The 25,905-nt window shown below is 32.4% G+C and overlaps 4 protein-coding genes and 2 non-coding genes across 8 annotated transcripts; 4 read left to right on the forward strand and 2 right to left on the reverse strand.

Annotated features, from left to right (window-relative positions):
• Positions 1-1,500: 1,500 nt before the first annotated feature.
• Positions 1,501-1,661, forward strand: LOC123887732. Its single transcript, XR_006801735.1, has one exon. It is a non-coding gene; the product is annotated as a U1 spliceosomal RNA (small nuclear RNA).
• Positions 1,662-3,387: 1,726 nt separating this feature from the next.
• On the forward strand, positions 3,388-3,543 carry LOC123887737. Its single transcript, XR_006801740.1, has one exon. It is a non-coding gene; the product is annotated as a U1 spliceosomal RNA (small nuclear RNA).
• Positions 3,544-6,169: 2,626 nt separating this feature from the next.
• Positions 6,170-9,238, forward strand: LOC123885275. 2 transcript variants are annotated; one of them, XM_045934552.1, is made up of 5 exons: positions 6,170-6,438; positions 6,526-6,630; positions 8,088-8,343; positions 8,546-8,623; positions 8,734-9,238. In XM_045934552.1, exons 1-5 carry the CDS (start codon positions 6,394-6,396, stop codon positions 8,865-8,867), a joined length of 618 nt encoding a protein of 205 aa, XP_045790508.1. In that variant the 5' UTR covers positions 6,170-6,393; the 3' UTR covers positions 8,868-9,238. The 2 variants fall into 2 exon arrangements, with proteins under 2 accessions (XP_045790508.1, XP_045790507.1); XM_045934551.1 differs by having other exon boundaries at positions 6,191-6,438; positions 6,523-6,630.
• A 2,936-nt stretch (positions 9,239-12,174) lies between these two features.
• Positions 12,175-14,006, reverse strand: LOC123885276 (P34 probable thiol protease-like). The gene is made up of 3 exons (XM_045934553.1): positions 13,986-14,006; positions 12,758-12,977; positions 12,175-12,552 (listed from the first exon to the last, which is right to left on the reverse strand). Exons 2-3 carry the CDS (start codon positions 12,975-12,977, stop codon positions 12,191-12,193), a joined length of 582 nt encoding a protein of 193 aa, XP_045790509.1. The 5' UTR covers positions 13,986-14,006; the 3' UTR covers positions 12,175-12,190.
• Positions 14,007-18,104: 4,098 nt separating this feature from the next.
• LOC123886883 lies at positions 18,105-18,727 on the forward strand. Its single transcript, XM_045936157.1, has 3 exons — positions 18,105-18,222; positions 18,425-18,502; positions 18,594-18,727. Exons 1-3 carry the CDS (start codon positions 18,105-18,107, stop codon positions 18,725-18,727), a joined length of 330 nt encoding a protein of 109 aa, XP_045792113.1.
• A 1,233-nt stretch (positions 18,728-19,960) lies between these two features.
• Positions 19,961-25,606, reverse strand: LOC123884971 (U3 small nucleolar ribonucleoprotein protein MPP10). 2 transcript variants are annotated; one of them, XM_045934208.1, is made up of 13 exons: positions 24,850-25,606; positions 24,581-24,675; positions 23,436-23,547; positions 23,220-23,330; positions 22,975-23,112; positions 22,179-22,247; positions 22,039-22,080; positions 21,844-21,912; positions 21,583-21,654; positions 21,434-21,487; positions 21,209-21,350; positions 20,915-20,992; positions 19,961-20,389 (listed from the first exon to the last, which is right to left on the reverse strand). In XM_045934208.1, exons 1-13 carry the CDS (start codon positions 25,534-25,536, stop codon positions 20,385-20,387), a joined length of 1,674 nt encoding a protein of 557 aa, XP_045790164.1. In that variant the 5' UTR covers positions 25,537-25,606; the 3' UTR covers positions 19,961-20,384. The 2 variants fall into 2 exon arrangements, with proteins under 2 accessions (XP_045790164.1, XP_045790163.1); XM_045934207.1 differs by having other exon boundaries at positions 23,220-23,547.
• Positions 25,607-25,905: the final 299 nt, after the last annotated feature.

Consider the following 25,905-nt stretch of genomic DNA (forward strand, 5'->3'; position numbering starts at 1 on the left):
TGTAAAATATTACCATGATATATTATTTCCCTATGTAAAGCCGCTGCTGTCGGAACTTTACACTGTTGTGACACCTGCGAGGAGTTACAAAATAGCTGAATTCATTAACAAAGCCGATGGTACTTGTGTATCTGCCTAGCTAAGTTACTTTCAATTGTTTTCTTGACTTCCATTGCTATGCAAGTCCTGCGATCCATTAACTTGTGTGCTCCATTTACAGGCCATCTAGCTCAATGTCCCGACTCCCGAGCCTCCTAAAATATTTACTTTCCCAAGCCTTCCTGTTATGTCTGTGGAAGAAAAGTCTGCCGCACACTATGCAGGTCTCTCTCCAATAGGATCATCTGAGGTACTAAGTTTCTAGTATGGCTTTCCTTGGACTTTTTTATTTTTCCCATATTCTATTTCTTGTTGGTCAAAACATTCAACTGGCATCTTCTTGGGAAAAGAAGCACATGACGCTGTGACTCGTGCAGTAATAGATAAGTTTATGTCAAATGTTTACATTTACAAGGTCAATGTTTTCAATTTTGTACAAACACTTTGTATTTTGTACTCCCTCCGTTTCAAAATGAAAGTTGTCGAAGGTTTTTACATATATATGAAGAAATGCAATGATTAGAAGAAAGAGAATTGTTATTTTACTCACCAAATTATCCTTTTTAACTATTGGTTTGTTTTCCGCTAAAGTAAAAAGAATGCTTTGGGAGTAATGTACATAGGAGTATTAATTGGACTATTGGAGGGTTCAATTGGAAAGAAAAAGTTAACATTGCATTGGAAGCTGAAAATGATCTTCATTTTTAAACAATTTTTTATTTATATTTTGCTAAAATGACACTCATTTTGAAATGGAGGCAGTGATTTTTAAACTTTCGATTTCTAGTACAGACGGATTTGTATCTGCAATAAAATTGTTGACTTAGAGAACCAAACCAACTATTTGTTTCGTTGATCGAGAAATTTCTGCAATGCGTTATTGATGTAACCACCATCTTTCTTGATCGAGAATCTCTCACTGTTATATGATGCTGGCTGGAACTGTAACATTTCTTTTGGGCACTGATTCTGCAACTAGACAGTAGTTTCTTTTTGCTTTGCTGCAAGATTGAAAAATCATGAAAGTGCAGTTATATAGTAATGTTGTTTGAAACCATTAAATAGAACCCATTAACAGTCTGAATGCAGTGCTTTAAGATGGCCGATGACATTAGCGAAGGCTAATCATGTTTTCTTGCCCAGAAGTCTATGTTAATGTTATTATGGAATATTGAATGACCAGTTCATATGTATATTCCTTCCCTCTGTAGAGCCACTGCTTTTGGAACTTTTCACTGAAGGGACAAGTGGCCAAAAGCGGAAGAAAATGCACATGTTAACGTAGAGTTAGCCCATATAAATGAGAGTTTGTTAAGAATGTTTTGAGTCCCACATCGTTAGAAGCTGTAAGCTGTTGAGAGAAGCATGATTATAAAAACAATTGAACATCCACATTGCAACTTACTTACCTGGATGGGGTCAATGGATGATCATTAAGGTCCATGGCCTAGGATTGTGACCTCCATTGCACTTAGGAGGGGTGCTTTCCTAAGATCTACCCAAGTGGTGGAGTCTACATCATAATTTGTTGCAGTGGGGGCCTGCGTTCGCGCGGCCCCTCCTATTTCAGTTTTTAAATTTTTATTTATTACTATGTTAATGATTCTGATAATGATTATTATTACTTAATTGTTAAGTTAATAATTAAAAAACATTAATTAGTACCAATTGGCGCTAGGGTTTGGTGGATTTTCCTGCGAATTCTGGTTTGTATTGGCGTTAATTATGATCTGAAACTGCTCTCATGAGGCTTATGAAGAAAATCAGCAATGTTTGAGTGCTCTAAACCCAACAAGGTTGGAACTTAGCACGATAAATTATTTGTCCACAAGAAGCATTAACATCACTTTACTATAAGTTGTAAAATTGAAACCAAGAACCTTAGGGCCCGTTTGGTGCGCAGGATATGATATTGACAGGATATAATAAGAAGCTGGATAAGGATATGATAGGATAGTGATAGGATAAACACTTAGCTTATCTTGTGTTTGGAGCACACATGATAAAAAACATGATAGCATTATGTTATCATATCATGTGTTTGGTGCAACTTAATATTGAGAATAAATACATATTACAAAAAATAGTACAATAGTTTCACTTATATTTAGTAATATTATATAATAAATTTTTAAATATTTTATTCTAAATAAATTTTTACCTTAATATAATCTTAATATAATGACAAACTTAAATATTGAATAAATTTGCACGGTATTTTAACTAGTTATATTTAAATGATCAAATTATCATAGTGAAATAAATACTTTTTAAAAAAAATAAGTAAATAAATAAATTTTCTTATTTTTAAATGACATTAAAAAATTAATAAATAATCAAACAAAATGTAATTTTCCTTAGAACACAAAATTAGGAACTGATAAACAAAATTAGGTTACAACAACACAGTACTTTTTGTTTTCAGCCAACAGAAGAATAAAATTAGGAACTGAGAAACAAAATTAGAGATTAATTAGGAATTAGAAGCTCATCAAATCGATTTATGGTCATTAGAAGCAAACAAATTTTAAATTGTTACATGAAAGAAAGTGGAATTGAGAGAAAAGAGGATGTTGCAAATTAATTGTGGATTGTAACATGAAGAAGGTGCAAACAATTGAATCAATTGTAGAAAAGCAGACAAGAGTGGAGTTAGTTGCTTCAAACGAAAAAGAAGGATCAGGAGAGAAGGTATTTTTGTGAATGACTGACGGTGGAGTTGGAAAAAAAAAAAGGACGAGCTTGGTAGAGGATGGGAATCGAAGAAGGTACTTTTGTGGAATAGAAAAATCACGAGCATGTTAAATTTATCTTATCAGGTTGCTAACCCACCAAAAACTAAGGATTAAAATAACAAAGGAGTAATAGGATATGATTAGTAATAGGTTAGATTTATCCTTTCCTCTTGGTGCACCAAACAATAGATTTAAACAGGATATGATAATTTTATCATATCCTGTCGTCTTATCCTGCGCACCAAACGAACCCTTAAGAAATAACATGGAAACTTCGGACTCAAGCATTGGGACATAATAAGAGTTGATGGAAGACTAAGATACATTGATAAACAAAGTTTTGAGACTGATATAATTATGATACCTGGACACATTGCCACATGATACATTTGTGACCTTAGAAATTAATGGATTGACTGATAGATGTGTTGCAGTAGAGTTAGCCCATATAAAGCGGAGTTTGTTATGAATGTTTTAAGTCCCACATCGTTAGAAACTGCAAGCTGTTGAGAGAAGCATGATTATAAAACCAATTGACCATCAATATTGCAATTTACTTACCTGGATGGGGTCGATGGATGATCATGAAGGTCCATGGCCTAAGATTGTGACCTCCATTGCACTTAGGAGGGGTGCTTTTCTAAGATCTACTCAAGTGTTGGAGTCTACATTATAATTTGTTGGGGGCCTGCATTCATGCGGCCTATTCTAATGTAAATTTTTAAATATAATTATTAATAAACATAGTTAATTATAATGTAATTAGACCTCATTTTTTTTTTTTTGTTTTTATTATCATTTCATTATCAATAATAGTATCTATATATATAAATTCTAGATAGTTGTGTAATTTACTATCTAAATCCTAATCCATATCACCTACTTAAATCAATGAAAATCTTTCATTTAGCAATATCACCCACTTACATTCATTTAATGTGTGATACTAAATGTTATTATTTTTATTATTATTATTATTCTTTTGGGTTACTATTCATTTTAATTTTTTTTCTTCATTTTATTATTTTGTGTATTTTATTATTTTTGGTTCATAATAGATAATGCTTTTACTAATAATCTTTTGTTCAATCTTTGTGTATATAATTAGTTGGTCGATTGTCAAGACTATTTACGAATGCTTTTGGTACGCAAATTCATCGTCACATTCTTTTGGTTGATCCAAATAAAAATCAATTTGAAGTGTTAATAAAAAAAATAGATAAAATAAAATTTACTGATGGTTTGTATGTTGTTCATGATTTTTATCATATTCAATTTTGAGTACGCGTTTAAGTTGGTTTATCTTTGCCTCAATATGTTTCAAATAAATATAAATGACCGATTTGATAATGAAATAGTTTATCCAACTCAGAATCCTCCAATGAAATTTATAATACAAAAAAAAACTTATTATGTTCCAACATCAATTTTTATATATTTTAAAGAATGAATTAAAGATATTGCTAACCAATGTTAATGAAGAATATACCAAAGTGACTTCAAATGTAGTGTATAAATAATTTTTTTAAAATGTATAAACACATATTTAATATCTATATCACATTTAGATAACTTCTATTGTTATTATTATTTTGATAATACTTACTTTTTGATTTTAGATTTACTACCTATACAAATAATTTTTTTATGTTATAGTATAAAACAACTCATAAAACCCGTGCATCGCATGGGTAATCGTCTAGTAAATACAATAAGGTATATCAATGTGAATATGGAAAACTAGCTAAAGATGAGGCCACATTTGCTAAATTATGAGCAACCTCATTAGCTTGTCTCCAATAAACTCAACACTAGAGTTTGGAAAATAAGAGGCATGTAACCGCTGGCAATCTGTAACATCACCTAGTTCAGAGCGGTCTTCACCATGTCCATGGAATTTAGTCACAACATTCTTGGAATCCAATTCGAAGTCCACGTTGTGCAGCTATAGATCATGGATTGCCTATAGTTTTCCAGAATTTTCATTTGAGTCTGAAGATTTTTTTCACACTTTTTAGTCCAATATTATAATTTTGGTGTCAACAGATACAAAGATAATTGTTTTGTATTTCTTGTCCCATTTAATTTAATATTGATAATTTATATGTTTATAATAGTGATTTTTTTTTATATTGTATACAATTTAACTAGACAATTTTTTTTAAAAAAATTATATTTTTTTATTAAGGGGCCACTTTTATATTTTGCACAGAGTCCCCTAAAACTCGGAGACGCCACTGAGTGAATACACATAAATATTTAATTTCTTAGTAGTATGTTTAAGTAGAGATTTAGATTTTTTGCTGTTTATTTTTTACACAGTTTCACATAATATTAAATCTTAGCCACTCATTCAAGATCAGACGATTCTGATTTTTCACATAGTTTTATGATTAAGCCAATTTTAGCCATCGATTTTAGATCAGACGACTGATATCAGTTACAACAGGATACAATAACTGCAGAAAATCTTATTCCCTTAGCCAGTGCCCCGAGTGTTTAGCATTTTCTATTATGAATCCATTGGAATTTAGCTTATTTACGAGCTTATGAAAATAATTTATGCAAATAAATACATTTTTATGTTAATTTGTAAGTTCGAGTGAAGATTCTCCTCCATTTTCTATGATTTTCATTTCTTTTACTACCAAAGTTTTTTAATATTTTAAGGGATATAAAAGAGATTTTGACTCATCTAATATCACATGTTTGCATTTATATTTCCATAACTATATAGCAAATGAGGAAATGAATAAAAATACAAAATGGAGAGGATCCAATTCCAAACCCCATATGTTTGCATTTATAAGCTATTTTTTCATAACTACATTAAGGATCCGTTTGCTACAGATTAAAAAGAATAGTGATTTTGATGTAAAATAATTTAGAGATTAGTTTTTAGAGATTTTTAGAAAAGTTGAATTTACTTTGTGTTTGTTTATTATAATAAAAATCATTTTTTTAAATAAAATAATGTTTAGTTTGTTTTGATACAACTTACAAAAGTAATTCTTTTAATTACAAATAATTTTCTTATTTTAACATTTTTTTCTCTCTCCTCTAAAAAAAATATTATTTTATAAGCTACTTTTAGTTGCTTATCATTTTTAGCTGTTTTCTGATTATTTTTTAGCTTCTGATTATTATAAAAATTTGTAACAAACAAATACAAAACAATTAAAAGTTATTATTTTTATTAAAAAATTGATTTTTTTTTTAAAAATAAACTATAACAAACGATCTCTGAAAAATTATTAAATAAAAACTTATTTATTTCTTTTAACATAAACTAAAAAATAAATAAATGGGGTTGTACTCAGTCCGTTTCATATTACTATAAGAAAAAAAATATTATTTTTTTATGTCTCAAATTATATCCAATAACCAGTAAGAAAGATTCCACGACGGTGCAAGTGCAATCGTCGGAAACCAAATCAATTTCTCAGATCGAAATTTTCCCTTTTCCTATCCAAATTTTCTACCGTTTCCTAATTTCTGAGCAACAAAATAGGTTAAACATCTTCATTTCCATTCGTTGGATTTTGCCGCGCCTCCAACAATGGAAGCCACTGACAACAACTCATCAGAATCCACCGTCCAAAATGTATTATTCTGTTGTTAAAAAAATAATCTGTTTGTTATCAAATTCGCTTAATTTGTAAGCTTTTCTGATAGTTTCCTTGATCAGCAGGATTCTGAAAGATTACCTGGTATGGTTAATTGGGGTCCAGCAACTGTTATTGCAGTATTTGCAGGCATGTTATATGGTGGTAGCAGGGAGGCATCTTCTTCTGTTGTAAGTTTATCACCTAATGCTCCAAAACTATGCTTCATGTGGCTATGATGAGAAGTTCAATACTAAGTTTATGGCTTCAAAGTTATATGATTTCTTTATGGTTCATGAGGATTATTATTACTTAAAAAAGTATATGGATCTTGGGTATAGGAGCAATGTTGATTATATGACTAGTAGCCTCCTTATTACATAGGCTCTGCTTGACAAAAAATATCGGATATCTGATAAGCTAGCTGATTGAATTTGTAGTGTCCGGTAAAATTAGTGGTTGAACTAACTTATAAATATGAAGTGATAAGCTATAAGCTAATTGAATTAGCTTATCAAAATAAGCTATAAGCTCGTGAGAAAATGTCAGTTACCAAATAAGTCGTTTTTAATCATATGAGCTCATAAGGTGTATAAGATATAAGCTCAAAAATGTGACTTGTCAAACAGACGCATAATGAGTAAGAAACTCTTAAAGTTGAATTGTACTCGTACTTGGAGTTCAGTAGTAAGAGTTTCACATTGTAAACATTAGGGATGAATTTCAAAACCCCTCAGAGACAATTGTAAAATGATTGTTAGTACTCGTACTCCGGCATGATATTTTATAGCATGTATACTACAACAGAAACGAAAAGAATAGTAACATATACTTTTTGCCTAATCCTTATTTATTGAGAATTTTGTGGAAGTAGTAATGTAAGAAAGTAGGTACAAACCCATTAAGGTAAAGATCATGAGGATGTCACAAAGATTATCCAATCTTTTAACAGATGATTTGGCATTAAATTTGTGCTTGATGGTTGTATAGTTTAAGAATCTAAACTAAAGAAGACATGGGTTGTTTAGATTTGGCTAGTCGGAAATACAGGATATCATAAACTTTTATTTTGTGTCTGGTTATCGGTTTTACTTTGTTATCCTTTACTCTGCATCCATTTTCCCCCATGTTTGGAGCAACACTTCTTAGCAAAGGATGACTAAGCCAGTTCTTTTCTTTAAATGTCCTCGCTCTTCTGTCCTGTGTAAGTGTTATAGATCTTCAAACCATCTAGTGTGAAGTTTTAATTTTTTTTTCTGCTACAAACTACACACTTTAATTGTATACTTTATGATGTATTTCTGTTTAGCTTGTGAGCTAATTACTCTGCCTCTTCGTGATTGTGCAGCAGTTAATGTTTCCAAAAGGTCTTTCTCAAAGAGAAAAAACAAATACTAAATGTCCTCACCTTCCAATGGAAGGGCACTAGATTGATAGAAATATCCACTTGCATGTAGAGTTTTAGTGCAATAAAACCCATCTCACCCTTCACAAACATGTGTTCAGATAGAAAAATTACTACCCACACAAACATTAGTGTTGATTATTCATTCTGTTTCTTGCCATTTATGTTAAAATCAACATTGCTTGTCTATATTATATTATCACGACCTGTAGCAATCATATGGGATTTCCAATGTTTCGTCAGAGCAAGGATGCAGAAGTGATGTTGAAACTTGGGAGCACAGAAGACAAACGAGCGCAATATCGGTTGATGAGAGATGCAATGGAGAAACGGTTCATTCGAGTTACACGAGGCGCACTAGTTGGAGGGGTACGACTTGGAATGTTCACTGCTGCATTTTATAACATACAAAATCTGCTTGCGGAGAAACGTGGTGTGCATGATGTTTTCAATGTTGTGGGAGCTGGATCAGCCACTGCTTCAGCTTTTGGTTTAATAAGTAAGAAATCATACTTAATGTAGACTCTATAATGTTGCCTACGTCGTATGACAAAAACAGTTAAATAATCTATTTTGATATTCCAACATGTCAATTTTTTATGTTGTGAAAGGATTCTTTAGGTTGAAATATAATACAATGGAAAAAATGGTTACATGTCATAAAATTACTTTGTTATTGTATTGTTTTCCCTTTATGTTAGTGCCCGGATCATTCCGTTGGAGAGCAAGGAATATGGCACTAGGATCAGTACTGGGAGCAGCATTTTGTTTTCCTCTTGGTAACATTGTTAATTCTCGAGTATTTTGTTAATTCAAGTGTTTAACTGATTTGTGTATCATGGATATGTGGCAATTTACTAAAGTTGGGTTTCCATTAATGGTTTGGTAGGTTGGATCCATTTGAAGATGGTAGAAATAGCGAATGAAGGGAATCCGGATGCACATCCACGTTCAGACCAGAAAGAAGTGAAGAGTGGCGTTAGTGCTGCAATTGAGAGGCTTGAAGGAAATTTAAACAAATGAAAGAAAACTGTTGTTATGCGTGATAATGATGCCCCTTGCACCCCTTGTCATTTTTATTTTCTCAGAGAAGGTCTCTTGTGTTTGACAATGGGGAAAGCACTTCAAATGCTACTCGTATCCTCTTCATAGGAAAATAAGTGCTAATTCAGTAATTTAGCGTCAGGTTTTTCAGTTGAGATTATTAGGTAATTTAGCTACTCGTGTTCTTGCGGCTCACAGCCAACAAGAGAAGGAAAAATTTTAAAGAGCTTAATTGGGTTTGTCCTATACTTTTATAATTTAAACACTTTTGTAACAGTGTGGTGCTTGAAAGAGCTTATGATATAAAGTATAAACGAATATGTAGAGCTTATGTGAAATTTTTCTTTGAACAACTTATGCATAAGCACCTGTTTAAGTTGTCTTAAGATGCTCTCTCAATATGAAATGTGGAATGTTGCTGAGTGATAAGTTGATTGCTGTTGGTTGGAAATCTGCTCTGCAGAAAACTGTGCCTTCTGATTTGTAATAACAATGCCCGCAAAATTTAATTGTAGATAGTTTCATTTCAGAACGAAGTAACATTAGCTCATTAGTTGAAATATCAAATATTAAAGTAAACAAAACAGAAGTAACATTAGCTATCCGGTCGAACCTTTGAACCTTGAACCAGTGCCTTCACCGGTTCGATGACCGGTCCGGTTCTGAAAATCTTGCTTTAAACGTCTATCCCCTGCTGTTTTGTCTTGTATTGTCCTATATTGTTTTGTCAAGTACTTACATTTTGCAGATCAAACGGACCTTTATTTTATTTAAAAATAGTTTTTGTTTTTTTATATACACAAATAATAGTGTAGGAGATTGACCACGAGAGTCAAGATAATTTCTCGTTAGATATGGGATCAACTTCTTATTAACTGAATCAACATTTATTGAATAGAAAAATTCTTTTTATTAAATTTACACTATAAATTTTATATTATCATTCATTTATAAATTTTAAAAGATTTAATTTTTTGTTGTTGTAAATCCCACATTGTGTTCATTGTTCATTTGTTTGTTATCACTTTCACATTGTGTTCTAAAAATTGGATCCAACCAGCCTGTTCAACTAAGAATTGATTAGTTAGCTGATTAGTTGGATAAACTATTTAGTCTATGTTTGGTACATGTTATAGCGGATAGTTGATAGTGAATTATAACATTTAGATGACAGTATATAAGCCAATTAAAATGTTTGATAAAAGTAATAATAGTTCAATTAACTTATAATGACTAAATGTCCCCGTGAGCTTAGCTCAGTTGGTAGGGATATCGCACTATATTTGCATGAGCCCGTATTCGAACCCGGAATACTCCACTTATTCACCTTTAAGGTGGATTTTCTAGCCACTAGACTATTTGACAAAAAAAAAACTTATAATGACTAAATTAATATTAAGTTGATTAAATTATTTTGTGGTTCTATTTTGGTTTCATGAATCATAACTATGTTAAGTTGGTCCATATGACAATTTATGGTTGCCTGATATAGAATCTAAAGTTTACTAGATAGAATCTTCATTTACTCGACTACTAATTATCCTAGGTTTTAGGTAACAAAAATGAAAACATTTATCTCTTCCAACCACCTCTGCTAGATAGAATCTACATTTATTCAAATCTTATAATTTACCCATATGTAATTAAAGACTTTTCAAAATAGAGTTTTCCCTTAATTTATTGGATTTATATATGTAAATGTGTTAGAATAAAAAAAATTACATTTAATTTTATTATGATGAGTTTATTGTTATTTTTATATATAAATATTATTTTATAACTATATTTTTATATTATTAATTATCCGAATAAATTTTAAAAGATTTAACATGTTCTTATAAAATGCCCACGTTAACTAATAAAAAAATTATTGCAGGGAAATTCATTCCTATAAAAAAGAAAAAGAAAAAGAGACACATAAATATGAAAAGAAAATGAAATTGACAAGTAGCAGTTAATTTAATGTAGTTTGTTTTTAGTGGGTCTAGAAATACTAATATTTGCAAATATACACATAGGTAAGTCCATAGCAGGGGCGGACCTCTTCAAGGCTTGGTGTGGCTATAGCCACACCAGCCTATAGGGGCGGACCTCTTCAAGGCTTGGTGTGGCTATAGCCACACCAGCCTAGCCAATTTGTTTCCTATAAAAAATAAATATATATTTTATAAATGATTTTAAGTCATTTTATATACATATTCGTACAAGTATTAATATAAATATTAGTTTAGAGTTTATTATTGATACTGTAAGTCCCTCGTACATATTAGTTTAAGTACTAGTGCAAATATTAGTTCGTAGTCTATTATTAATGATTTCAAGTCTTGCATTATACGTAAAGTATTATTTTAATTTATGTAGTTTAATTTTATAATAATTAACTTTAACTTTGTTTGGTAAAAAAATGAATAACTAATTGAGTTTGTAATATTGGGTAAAATTATCGATTAAACTGGAATTTAAATATGAAATGACAAAATTAATATTTAAATTTTTGAAGTAAGATAATATGGGTTAAATTGGAATAAAAATTAATAAGTTATAAACTAATTGAATTAGCCTATCAAAATAAAGTGTAAGTTAGTATAATTTTGTATTCTATATATATTTTGGTCCAAGGTAGGATCTTGTGAAGACTCTAACAATAATGATATGCATGATTTAACAGTTATAGTATTTTTTTTATTCGAACAGAAATTGTGATTTTTTTATATAGTTTGGTTTTATTTTTTAATAGAAATTTTATAGATTATAGATTATTTTTTTTTATGGATATACATGTTGTATTAGTAAATCCCACCCGCACGCACGCGCACGCGCACGCACGCACGCGCACACACACACACACATATATATTGTTTGTTGTTTAACTAAATTTCAATGAATAATAGTGTAGGAGATTGACCACGAGAGTCAAGATATTTTCTTGTTAGATATGGGATCAACTTCTTATTAACCGAATCAACATTTATTGAATCGAAAAATTCTTTTTATTAAATTTACACTATAAATTTTATATTATCATTCATTTATAAATTTTAAAAGATTTAATTTTTTGTTGTTGTAAATCCCACATTGTTTATGAAGTCTTAAAGCTTAGACTTAAGTTCACAAAAGAAAGACACAAAAGAAATACTAGTACTATGATTTAGACCAAGGACATTTTAGTAATTCAACTAGTTCTTACTAATATATATAGTGTGCAGCATTTGCTCATCTCTCATGACTTACAAAAATCAAACTACAAAAATGAAGTTTATTACAGTTTCCATGATGATGATGATCTTTTTTTGGGCATGTGTTTACTCTGTTGATGAGCCTCCAACACGCTCAGAAGAATCCATTGATGAAATTTTTGAAAAATGGATGTTGGATTTTGGTCGTACATACGCAAACAGCACCGAGATGAAGAAACGTAGAGAAATATTTAAGAAGGTTTGATCAATGGATGCTTCTTCTGATTCAGAGAGTTTTAGAGATTCATCAACATTCCAGGAACACTCTATGTAAAAATAATCTTCCTCCAAATATTTCCTGATACATGATTTAAGAGACAATCCTCTAATAGTTGGATCAGAGTCGTATGAGCAACCGGAAAAACCGTGCCATTCTTCTTCAGTTAAATCCGAGAATTGATTTAATCCTACGGTGTAACTGTGGTTACCTGTGATATTTAAAATACTCATGAATAATGTGAAATTGAACAATCTAATCGAAGATTTAGATACTCATGAATAAATACATCCGAGTTAACACGTTTTCCATACCTAAAAACGTAAAATCGGACGAGTTTACGAGTTAAAACGCGATTTTAACAAACAACAGTGGCTTCATAGCTATTATTAAGACAAAACTGGACTAAAAATTACCTTGACTGTTAAACTTGTCGATATATTCCAACTCCTCCTTGAATATTTGTCTACGTTTCTTCATCTCAGTGCTGTTTGCGTATGTACGACCAAAATCCAACATCCATTTTTCAAAAATTTCATCAATGGATTCTTCTGAGCGTGTTGGAGGCTCATCAACAGAGTAAACACATGCCCAAAAAAAGATCATCATCATCATGGAAACTGTAATAAACTTCATTTTTGTAGTTTGATTTTTGTAAGTCATGAGAGATGAGCAAATGCTGCACACTATATATATTAGTAAGAACTAGTTGAATTACTAAAATGTCCTTGGTCTAAATCATAGTACTAGTATTTCTTTTGTGTCTTTCTTTTGTGAACTTAAGTCTAAGCTTTAAGACTTCATAAACAATGTGGGATTTACAACAACAAAAAATTAAATCTTTTAAAATTTATAAATGAATGATAATATAAAATTTATAGTGTAAATTTAATAAAAAGAATTTTTCGATTCAATAAATGTTGATTCGGTTAATAAGAAGTTGATCCCATATCTAACAAGAAAATATCTTGACTCTCGTGGTCAATCTCCTACACTATTATTCATTGAAATTTAGTTAAACAACAAACAATATATATGTGTGTGTGTGTGTGCGCGTGCGTGCGTGCGCGTGCGTGCGTGCGCGTGCGCGTGCGTGCGCGTGTGTGTGGGTGGGATTTACTAATACAACATGTATATCCATAAAAAAAAATAATCTATAATCTATAAAATTTCTATTAAAAAATAAAACCAAACTATATAAAAAAATCACAATTTCTGTTCGAATAAAAAAAATACTATAACTGTTAAATCATGCATATCATTATTGTTAGAGTCTTCACAAGATCCTACCTTGGACCAAAATATATATAGAATACAAAATTATACTAACTTACACTTTATTTTGATAGGCTAATTCAATTAGTTTATAACTTATTAATTTTTATTCCAATTTAACCCATATTATCTTACTTCAAAAATTTAAATATTAATTTTGTCATTTCATATTTAAATTCCAGTTTAATCGATAATTTTACCCAATATTACAAACTCAATTAGTTATTCATTTTTTTACCAAACAAAGTTAAAGTTAATTATTATAAAATTAAACTACATAAATTAAAATAATACTTTACGTATAATGCAAGACTTGAAATCATTAATAATAGACTACGAACTAATATTTGCACTAGTAATAAACTTCATTTTTGTAAATTGTAGAAGAGATGAAGCCAATGTTTTAAGAACCGAACCGGAGGTCGAGCCGGTGTGGTCACTGGTTCATGGTTCATGGTTCAACTGGTTAGACCGGTTCAACCACTATTGAACCGTTTATATGAACCGTTCATATAATTTTCGTATCTGATAGCTAATAAACAAATTATCAGTAACAGAATAACAAATACTTAGACATAAATTGACAAATTAACAAAATTTAGTTTTAAAGTGCATGATGTTCATAACAAAATTTAGAAAATAAACTTTAAATTGGTAAACAAAGCAACAAATTACTAAAATTGGTTCATAATAATTATTCTACTTTACAGGTGATAAACAAACTAACAAAATAGAAACTTTAAAAACCTAAAACAAACAAAATACAAATTAGAAACTACTGTAATATAAGAAAAAAAAAATCCCTTTTCAAATATAAATCGGTCAACAAAATAAAAGAATTGGGTGTCAAGATATTATAAGCCAATTTGTCATATAATATAAGCCAAAAGAGTGATAGAAACCATTTGTCAAGATTTTCCTTTCTCCCAAACTTCTCTCTCACGTGTCCCTCTCCCTCACCACTTACCACTCACCTTTAATTCAACCAATTAAATCACATACAAGGACAAGAAAAAGAGGAAAATCAGTAACCTTCCCTATTCTTTCTCTCTTCCACGAGACAACAACAACAACACTCCAAATCACCTCTTCTCTCAATCATTCACATTACATGCAAAGTTAAGAAAAATGAATTGAAGCTAATTCCTTTCTCTCTTCTCTCTCTCGTGCTGCTATCAACAAAACAACAACTTGACCCAACTCTCTTCCTTTAGTTCATGCCAACAACATCATCATCTCATAAGCTTTCAATTTTTACCCAAAACCCATACGCAATTGGAATTCAAGAAGAAAAAAACCCTTTTCAAAAGATTCCGAACCGGCCGGTTTTTTCAAACCGCCCCCGGTTCACCGGTTCGAACGGTTCCGGGCGGTTCGTACCGGTTTCAAGCGGTTTTTTTTCCGGTTCTGCAGACTACCGGTTCTCAGCACTAGCCCGGACCGCTGCTATGTCCGGTTCCCGGTTGAACCGGTTGAACCGGCCGGTCCGGTCCGGTTCTTAAAACATTGGATGAAGCTGCTGCGGCACGCTTTGAGCGTGTTTGACTGATTGATTGTCCTCATTTTATACTCAAAACAGGTTTTCATTGGTTTTTCATCTCTTCCAATGAAAACATGCCACGCAGATAAGTATACAAGTGCTTTAAATCTAAATAAATGTTTTGGGCCATGTGTAATAAATATATATTTGACCCAACCCGAACCCACTACTTAATTTTTCAAATTTCATTTCAAATTTCCTTTTCCAACCCTCTAAATTTCCAACCATCTTAATTTTTTGTTTTCACCACTAGTCGGGACCGGCCCAAGGGGAGGAAACTCAAGCTAGGGCTTTAGACCCCAAATTATATTTTTTTATTAAGGCCTCAAAATTAATTGTTGCATATAGAATAATATTAACGATTCTTGTAACGGTTGCTTCAGTAGAAAGAAGTTTTTCAAAATTAAAATTAATAAAATCTTATTTAAGATCAACAATATTTCAACAAAGATTAAATGGGTTGACTTTATTGTCCATTGAAAAAAAAGTTAACTAAAATATATTATAATAGTTTAATAAATGATTTTGCATCTCAAAAAACTCGAAAAATAAATTTTAAATAAATATTATAATATTTTTTAAGAAAAATAATGTAAAAGGCCTCAATTTAAAGTTTGTTTTAGGCCTCATGTTGTGTTGGGCCGGCACTGCCACCAGTTTAATATGGTTCAGGAGTCAGTTCTGGCATCAAAATGGTTCCTGCCCCTCCCGATTACAGTTACGGGGGATTGAATCATGATCCTCCCTACCAAGTTCAGCGACAATCACCACTGAAACAACTAACGATTGGTTTATGTTATGCTACATTTAGTTCATTTAAAAGCATTCATATCAAACACGTGGCAAAATTTTTGTTTATGGAATGGGTTTAGGTTAGTTCCACTTTCAAGCTCCATTTAAGAGAAAGATAAACACATGTGAAGATGGTGAGACTCACTGCATGGGTCCTTAATTTTTATTCGATTAAGTTTATTATTATATTATGGTAGAAAATTCATTTAAAATAAAATATTTAAAAATTTGTTAAAAAATGTTGTTAGAATATAAGTGAAATTATTGTGTTTTTTTAAAAAAAATTTAAAGTATCCCCATTCCACTTTTATGCATAGATTTGTTCAACTTCTTTGATGTTATTAGGTGTATGTTAGACAACTTTTGGAGGATAAAAAGTTGTCTCGTGGTTCAGTAGGGGACAAGAATTTCAGTTTTTGTCCTGTCTCTCCGCCCTTAGTTTGTCTAGTATCAGGAACAACGTTAAAATCAAACACAGTACAACTGAAATTGTCTTGTCTAATCCTTTATTTTTTTAGCAGATCAAACACACCCTTAATTTAACGAATGAATAAGATATTATGCAATCCTTATTCCTTACACTCACTGAGGGACCCGATAATAACTTATAATCCTTAAACTCTTGGTCTTCGATATAGAAACTTCAACTCCCTGAAAAGATCAAATTCTTCTTTTAGTTGGCTTGTTGCAACTCTACGCCTACCTTTTCTTTACTCAATCACCAAGAGATGAGTCCTTATGTCATTTGCTCTCGCTGTGGCCTCCAAGATGAATATTTCCTCCATTGCATTCAGGACTGTGAGTTGTCTCGTAGCCTTTGAAACCACATTGGTTTTAACGATCTGGGTTTCTTCTCAAATTTGGATGTATACGATAGGCTCAAGCTGGGTGCCACACTCATGTTCTTCGATGGTGTCTGGTGGTCATTTTGACACTGCAACCTAATATGCTTGAACAATGAGACTTGGTCCTTAAGCTGGCTCCCCTTTAACATTCGAGCTATGCTTAAAACTTTCAGAAACTGCTTCTCCTCCGCTTCTAACGAAAGGTTAGTTGAAAGATATATCAAGTGCAATCATAAAAACTATTCTTGTGTCATTCTTAATATGGAAGTTGCCTCGATTCTCATGTTCGATATGGATTTGGCGGCATTATTAGAAACACCTTCGGCCACTATATTGCAGGCTTCTCAAACTTCACTCAAGGGTCATCCGACATTTTACACTGAACTGTATACTATATATCTACGAAGACCTCTTGCTGGTTAGGGACATGAATATCGATGAACTTGTCTGTTACTCTATTCTTTACACTGTCTCAACCTCATCAAAGGTTCCCAAGTTAAGTATTATTATATCCGTGTTGTGTTGATTCAAAATATAAAGGAGCTTCTCTCTCAAACCAATGTTTTCATCTATCACACACTTAGAAAGGGAAATCAATGTGCAAATTTCTTCGCTAAACTTGAAAGCCTCCTCAGATGTTGACTTCTTGATTCATACTTCACCTCCAAAAAGCGTTTGTGATTTTCTTAGAAATAGCACAATGGGAACCTTATTTTTTTCGTAAATAATTTTTCTTTTTAATTTTGTTTTTTTCTTTCTTTTTAGCTTTCTTACCAAAAAAATTTACTTCTTATTTTTTATTATTTTCATTTTAGTTTTTGCCTAAATCTGTCATAAAAATGTATAGATTAAAGAAATTGAAAGGTAATGAAAGGTTGCCCTTTTCCATTGAACGAGTTAAATAGGCAAACGTGTCAAATTGATTATAAGTTATATGGTATATTTAATAATGAATTTTACTCTATTGTACCAAAAAAAAAAAATTATTCTATGTATATATTTAATAATGAATTTTATTCTGTGGAGTTTTCTTGGAGATATATAAGTGCAAAAAATATTTATTCAATCAATCAAACAAAACGGACTTTTATAATTTAAAGTGATCAATAAATTCTAATTTGTTGTCAGCTTAAGAGAAAAAAATATGTCTCAAATTATCAAGTTTATTTATTTTATGATCTTTTTTATTTCCTTATTGCTTCTACTAGTAACTGATGTTAATGGTAAACCATTTTCATATCCTTTTGAACTTCTTTAGTGTATCTTATTCGAGTTACATGAGGCGCACTAGTTGGAGGGGTACGACTTGGAATGTTCACTGCTGCATTTTATAACATACAAAATCTGCTTGCGGAGAAACGTGGTGTGCATGATGTTTTCAATGTTGTGGGAGCTGGATCAGCCACTGCTTCAGCTTTTGGTTTAATAAGTAAGAAATCATACTTAATGTAGAAACTATAATGTTGCCTACGTCGTATGACAAAAACAGTTAACTAATCTATTTTGATATTCCAACATGTCAATTTTTTATGTTGTGAAAGGATTCTTTAGGTTGAAATATAATATAATGGAAAAAATGGTTACATGTCATAAAATTACTTTGTTAATGTATTGTTTTCCCTTTATGTTAGTGCCCGGATCATTCCATTGGAGAGCAAGGAATATGGCACTAGGATCAGTACTGGGAGCAGCATTTTGTTTTCCTCTTGGTAACATTGTTAATTCAAGTGTTTAACTGATTTGTGTATCATGGATATGTGGCAATTTACTAAAGTTGGGTTTCCATTAATGGTTTGGTAGGTTGGATCCATTTGAAGATGGTAGAAATAGCGAATGAAGGGAATCCGGATGCACATCCACGTTCAGACCAGAAAGAAGTGAAGAGTGGCGTTAGTGCTGCAATTGAGAGGCTTGAAGGAAATTTAAACAAATAAAAGAAAACTGTTGTTATGCGTGATAATGATGCCCCTTGCACCCCTTTGTCATTTTTATTTTCTCAGAGAAGGTCTCTTGTGTTTGACAATGGGGAAGGCACTTCAAATGCTACTGATATCCTCTTCATAGGAAAATAAGTGCTAATTCAGTAATTTAGCGTCAGGTTTTTCAGTTGAGATTATTAGGTAATTTAGCTACTCATGTTCCTGCGGCTCACAGCCAACAAGAGAAGGAAAAATTTTAAAGAGCTTAATTGGGTTTGTCCTATACTTTTATAATGTAAACACTTTTGTAACAGTGTGGTGCTTGAAAGAGCTTATGATATAAAGTATAAACGAATATGTAGAGCTTATGTGAAATTTTTCTTTGAACAACTTATGCATAAGCACCTGTTTAAGTTGTCTTAAGATGCTCTCTCAATATGAAATGTGGAATGTTGCTGAGTGATAAGTTGATTGCTGTTGGTTGGAAATCTGCTCTGCAGAAAACTGTGCCTTCTGATTTGTAATAACAATGCCCGCAAAATTTAATTGTAGATAGTTTCATTTCAGAACGAAGTAACATTAGCTCATTAGTTGAAATATCAAACTATTAAAGTAAACAAAACAGAAGTAACATTAGCTCATTGGTTCAACACAGTAAATACACATAATCTATGAAGCATGGAACTCCAGGAGAGTACCGTACCCAGTACGTATCGGGTATCAGTACATACCTGGTACACCATAGTACGCACCAAAAGCGTACCAATATTTTTAATAATTTTTTTTCATACAGACCATGGGTACACATCGGGTAAGCCAAACACAAAAAAATGGGATTTTTTTTATCAAAAAAGAGTAAGACATATAATAAAGGAGCAACAAAAAAGTGTAGGATATTGATGTAGATGAACAAAATCTATTTAGTAGAGCCGATATTCTTGAAGTTGCTAGTCTTTTTTTCGATAAACTTAACCTAAAGGCCGCTCTTTTTGAGCGAATTATTTTATAGTTTTGATGTTTTGTTGTCATTTGAACAATTTAAATTACTTTTAAAGTATGATTTTTTTTATGTTTAATTATTTAGTTTAACAATGTAATTTTATTTATATGATTATATTAAAAAAAAAATTATGCAGACGTACCCGTACCTTAGTTTTTCTAAAAATGCCGTATTTCGTACGATACTCGGTACCGTACATAGGCAAGCACATAATAAATGAATGCTAAATTCTAAATATGACAATATAAAACCCACAAAAAAAATGTCAATATATAACACTTAAGAAATCAGTAAGCAACAAAAGAAAAAGATTCCAACAATGCTCTATATCTTCGATGAATAATACAACATATCAGCTGTGAATAAAATTAAAGAATACAAAATTGCAGAGTAAATACCACAGCTGCTATAAACTTGTAACCTTGGGTGGCAGTAAATATAAATAAACATTAAATTTCCTACCAATATTCTGATATTAATTCAAAATTATAGGAATGGAAACAGCCAACCATATCGAGCATTCGAATTACTCTCATTTGCCACTAGTTTATCATGGTACTTCCAAAAATCCTCCCTTTCTATTTTACTTTTTTGGCCACGGGATGCCCGTGAACTTCATGCTGTTAGCTATGCAGCTTCTGTAAGTACTCTTGTGAAATATGACATGGGGTCTTAGCCTGCAAATATCCAGGGAGATTCAAGGTGAGAAGCTACAATATTATATTTTGGAAAATTTAACAGTTAGTAGCCACATCATATCTAAGATAGGAGTTGTTGTACTATGATAACCAACAAGGATAGATTCTATATCCAGGCACAGCCTGTCTAACCAACATTTGTTTCCATCAGGATCACTTTGGAAGTAATTGAGACTGCTATATGTCTACCTAATATTATATATCTTTCTGGATTTGGTGGGAGCTATGATTATGAAGGAAAAAAAAAATCGACTCAGAGTCTCAGACAAACCTAGCAAACCCCCTTTGTTTTAAAAGGCAACAAAAAAGTCAAGTTTAAGGAAACAGAGTAACTGCATTTAAGAATTCAGAATATTACAGCCATCGCAATAGAAGTTTTTTATTTTCTCTACAAAATGTGATCAATAACAAAAACAATAAACACATGTGACAAATCCAACATCGGAAGTGAGGGTAATGCAGTGTTTCTCATGTTCAATAAGAAAGGGTATATAGAGAAATTACCATTAACTTGGCCAGGAATTGCATTGTCTTCCTTCTTTTCCGACCTTGCCTTTTTTTCTGACCTTTTTACTGCGTCCGCTGTAACCATAAAAGTTTGTTTATTAATAATGGAAAGTGAATGCAACGATCTTGCATGTGTGGTACGAAGAAAATGCTGGGTAACTTTTCTCATAAAATTATCATAAATACACTATGCAACTTTGCATGAAGACATATCAACATTGAACACCATAATCAATATGTCGTCACGGGGCAGACATTGGGCAGATACTTCCTTTGCCTAACCAATCGTACCTTTAAATTTTCTTTTCTTATTAGCTCTCCTCCTTTTCCTTTCTGCCTGTGTAAGTTCTGCTTCTTCCTTAACATCACCCTTCCCATCAAAGACCTCCTCAGGAGCCAGCATAGCAGCATCTGAAACAGCCACAGGAGCAATCTACCCATGGAAAGTATAATGCATTGTAAGTAACTAATAAGGGGAAGCAGAAACAGAACTTTGAGAAAAGAATAGCTTTTTACTTCTTCCATTGCCAGAGCAGGTACATTTGTTTGGAAGGACATGTCCTCTATAACCTGTCAAATTCAATTCAAGGCAAGTAAGAAGACAAGAAAATTAAAATGTTGATCATATTGTCTATTAAGAGAAAACAGGAATGTTGATGTCGTACAGGTTTTGGAGCAAAGCTAAAATGAGAAAGGGCATCCAGCTTCAGACAGAGTCTCTTAAACAGCATGCTTGCCTGATCACAAGTAAAATGCACAAGATTTCGTCAGTGTATAATGAAATTATAAAAAAGGATAACAACACAGCCTGATTGAGAGCCACTGCACCGGTACTGCATGTACATGAGAAATGAAACACACCCAAAAGATAAAGAGGTTAAATAGTAATAGAAGTAGAAATGAAGTAGAGCAGTCAAGTGTTGCACCTCATTTTTTAGTTTATCTTTGGATGACAATGGAGCAGATGTTGGGTCAATCTTCTGAACATATTCTTGCTGTAAAAAATAAAATAAAAATGTCTGAGGAAAATCACAAAAAAATAACAAAATGTATCATGTATGACAAGGAACTGAAGGTCCAGTACAATTTCTAGTGTTAAAAAACAGTCGAGAAATACGGACCTCATACATTTCTGCAAGACCCTTCTTGCTTTTATTATCATCCTGCATTACATGGCAATGATTCATACAAGTTAGTTACATAAAATATAGATAGGAAGTTGGACTTCAGAGTCTATTTATTTCAGTTAAACAAGGCTCACCAATTCTTTAACTTCCCGAGGCGCTTTCGATGGCAATCTAGGAGCTCTTTGAACATCGTTAAAAAGCCCCTGAAAGAAACATGTGTAAATAAGAAACAACAAATGGTGTGTTCTTCGTTTGTGCATGTATGCATGAGTCTCTAGCATTACTTAGTATTAACTCCATATTAAATATTAATACATTGATAGGTCTGATGTTGTTAGTTAATAAGTTAGCTAGTTAATTGGGTTGGGTTAGTTAGAAGAAATAAATAAGATATGTTGCCTATAAACAGAAAAGAGGGATTGGCAAATGAACATCATGTTAATTGAGTGATTTAAGGCCTTTTGGCTTTAGGATGTGGGCAGACTCTCAAAGAGCTGTCATTGTTCTCTTCCTACTTTTCTGGCAATACGGTACCACATTCTATCATTGGTATCAGAGCTCTTTTGAATACAGAAACTGTTTAAAACCCAACTAGAAGGAGGGATACAGTTATTATTCTTGATGAATTGATAAAAGAGATTTGAGGTTGAAGGAGATGATGTTTGTGGGTAGCTGATCAAGGTTGATGAATCGCAGGAGGCATTTGTCAAGGGTTGGATTTTGCTCAGACCCTTGAAGAGCTGCCATTGTTTTGATAATCAAAGGAAATTTCCCCCCATTTTCCAGTAATAGGGTATCACAACCAATTTTGTACGGAAATTTTAGATGATGCCATCCATATATAGTTTCCACCCTTGTGTAAAATTGTAAATAACAACACAGTGCATTATAGTAGAAGCCGAACAATGTCAGCACAGGATAATATTTTACCTCAATAATCCTTTTCTGGATCATTTCCTCAATTGAAGCTGTAAACTCCTCAGTGATTACAGGAGTAGGTCTCACATTATGCTCAAAATCAAGATTCACTGCCAATAGACTATCAACGGGTCTGTTTGCAGCAGTTACCTGTTATAAAATCGTTAATAAAAAATCTGATAACTGATTAACAGAAAGGTCCAGCATATGCAACCAATAAAAAAGAAAGGTACAAAAATGAGGGGATGTGATATTACCTCACCCTGCATAGACCAAGTTTTTGGCTCTACATTAGCTTTTTCCATCAGCTCTATCTCTGATTGAATTTTTTCCAGCTGCTTTTCATGGGTAGAAGCAGTCCTTTTCTTCTGCATAAATGAGTACAAAAAAACAGGATATGAAAATTTAATTTTTAAAATAAATATCTTTACAATCATACACACACACACATAAACACACACACACACACAGACCTGTTTGTTGGATTCCATGTCATCTTCATCACCGGAATCTTCAGATTCCTCAACCAATTGATCTTTTCTTTTTGAGCTCTTTTCTTTTTTACCTACAAAGAAATCATCATACCTGAAAGCAGCAATTGAAAAAATGAACCACACTTACAGATACCAAGAAAAACATCTAAATTAGTAAGAAATTTCAAGGGGTTATATAATTAAGCAGTGGCACCGAGCAAATTTTATAACATATGGTTGGAGTCAATATTTAATACAAAAGCCAATATACCACAACACACAACCCACAGAATAAATAAATAATTATAGGGTCTTGCTAACGAGTGCCCCTGGGGCACTCTTCAAGGATTCCAATGCATTGACTCTAACACATATTCATAAAAACTTACTAGTACTATTTAAGATCCTTAAAGAGTGCCCCCGGGGAAATAAATATCGTTAAGCTTAAAGAAAGAGGAGAGACCACTCAGTTAAATACAGAGTACTCAAGAAGAAACTATAACAGGAATCCAAACAGAGGAAAAATACCAACAACAAAACAAATAATAATAATAATAATACTAATATATGCCATTATTACAAATTTACAAGCTGTTTTGCTTCTACAAAGCTTAAACATCAAAAGTAAATGGCATACAGTTCGCCAACTAGCTTTCCTAAGTTTCCTCAAGCTGCAACATATGGTACCGGCTATGTCGATCAAACTGATGATATTGAGTTCTCTAAAAACCAGGTCTTCAGAGAGATCATTTATATTCCAGTCCTATTTAACAATTTCGCCAGTTTTTCTTGGTATTCATCTCCTTTTATCAATTACACATTTATGCTATCCTTTAGTTTATCAACAATTTATAATTGGACTTCTATTAATCTTTCTCTCACATTACAAAATTCAGCATGCTACACCAGTATCACCATTGCATAACATATTGCCATAGCAAGTGTTAAACATTAAAATCATAATTTCATATGTATTACCATAAACATAAACATGTTCTATTTGTCCTTTTTTTTTTTACTCGCAGGTGAAACTATAGATTTAGCTATATAAGTAACCATTGATTTAAGTTGCAAGCTTGAAATTAACTAATATTCAAATATATATTTTTTCAGTTTTTTTTTTGTGGGAAGAGATAAATAAATACCTTGCATTTTCCATGCCCTCTTCTTCTTCTTCATCGTCTTCATCTTCTTCTTCATCATCATCCTCGTCATCCTCATCCATCTCAAACTCACCAGCCTAGATAAATACAATGAAAGTGGGTCAGAAACCAATTAATCAGCAATATCAAAATAACAAGCACTTAACCTAATCATTTATCAATATGTGACATAACCAAAAATGAATTAAAAAAAAACACAAACAGTGCCCAATAACAACCAAGCCAAAAAAAAAAAAAGCAATGAATTTCACCTTTTCGAGTTCATCATCTTCTTCACTGTCTTCATCGCCGTCATCTGCCTCCTCAGCATTCTCATAATTATTTTCCTCCTTCTCTAAATACTCATTCAATTCATTTATTTTCAAAAATTTATCTTCAATGCCACTATCTTTACCTTTACCTTTCTCTTTTTCACCCTCCTCGTCTTCATCCTCGTCCTCGCTCCCTTCTTCATCATCATCATCATCATCATCCTCTTCTTCTCCATCACTTCCTCCATTTTTCTCCTCCTTTTCTACTCCTTCAAAATCATCCTCATCGTCGTCATCTTCATCCAATTCCTCATCAAAATCATCACTTTCCTGTTCCCACTCCTCATGATTCTTTGCTTCCACCTTCTTTGCAACACTCGAAGGAACCTTCAGCTGCGCAATCTCATCAGGATTTTTGACAAACTGATTCACCCGGCGGCGAAGAGTGGACAAGAGAGGCTGAGTTTGGAGGTCAATTTGATGCCAAATCTGCTCAGCATCGTAACCGTCGACTAGGAGTTGATCTAATGGACATTTTTGGGAGAAGGGTCTGATGGAAGAGAATAGGTACTGCGATGCAGCACGGGCGGTTTCCGATAGGGTTGGATTGGGTGCGAGCAATGACGGTGGATCTACTTCTTTCAGACGGCGTAGGGCTTCGGCGCCGGCGTTGTTTGTGTTGGCCATGAATGCGGTGGTTTGTGTCTCTCTTCCTTTCAGTGATGAAAGGGTTTAGGGTTTTAGTCCTGCGATTATTAAACTGTGCGTTTTGAGGGGTATTCAATCAAAAACTTTTTTTATTTTATTTTATTTTATTTTAATTTGAAAAAACTAAAATTTACGAAAATAAAATAAAATAAAATTTATATACTCTCCCGTGAAAAATTCACTGGATTCTCTCAAATGCTAATTCAAACTATCAAAAGTTATCTCTCTTCAACTTTTTTCTCTCTCTATCTTTATGGATGGTTGTGATTTCATTGGATGGTGATGTTAGACAATTTATATAATTTTTGGATGTGTGGAATTGGTTGAAGTTATGCGGCCTCCGTTTTG

The sequence above is a fragment of the Trifolium pratense genome, linkage group LG5 (genome assembly GCF_020283565.1).
Source record: "Trifolium pratense cultivar HEN17-A07 linkage group LG5, ARS_RC_1.1, whole genome shotgun sequence".
NCBI classification, from domain to species: Eukaryota; Viridiplantae; Streptophyta; class Magnoliopsida; order Fabales; family Fabaceae; genus Trifolium; species Trifolium pratense.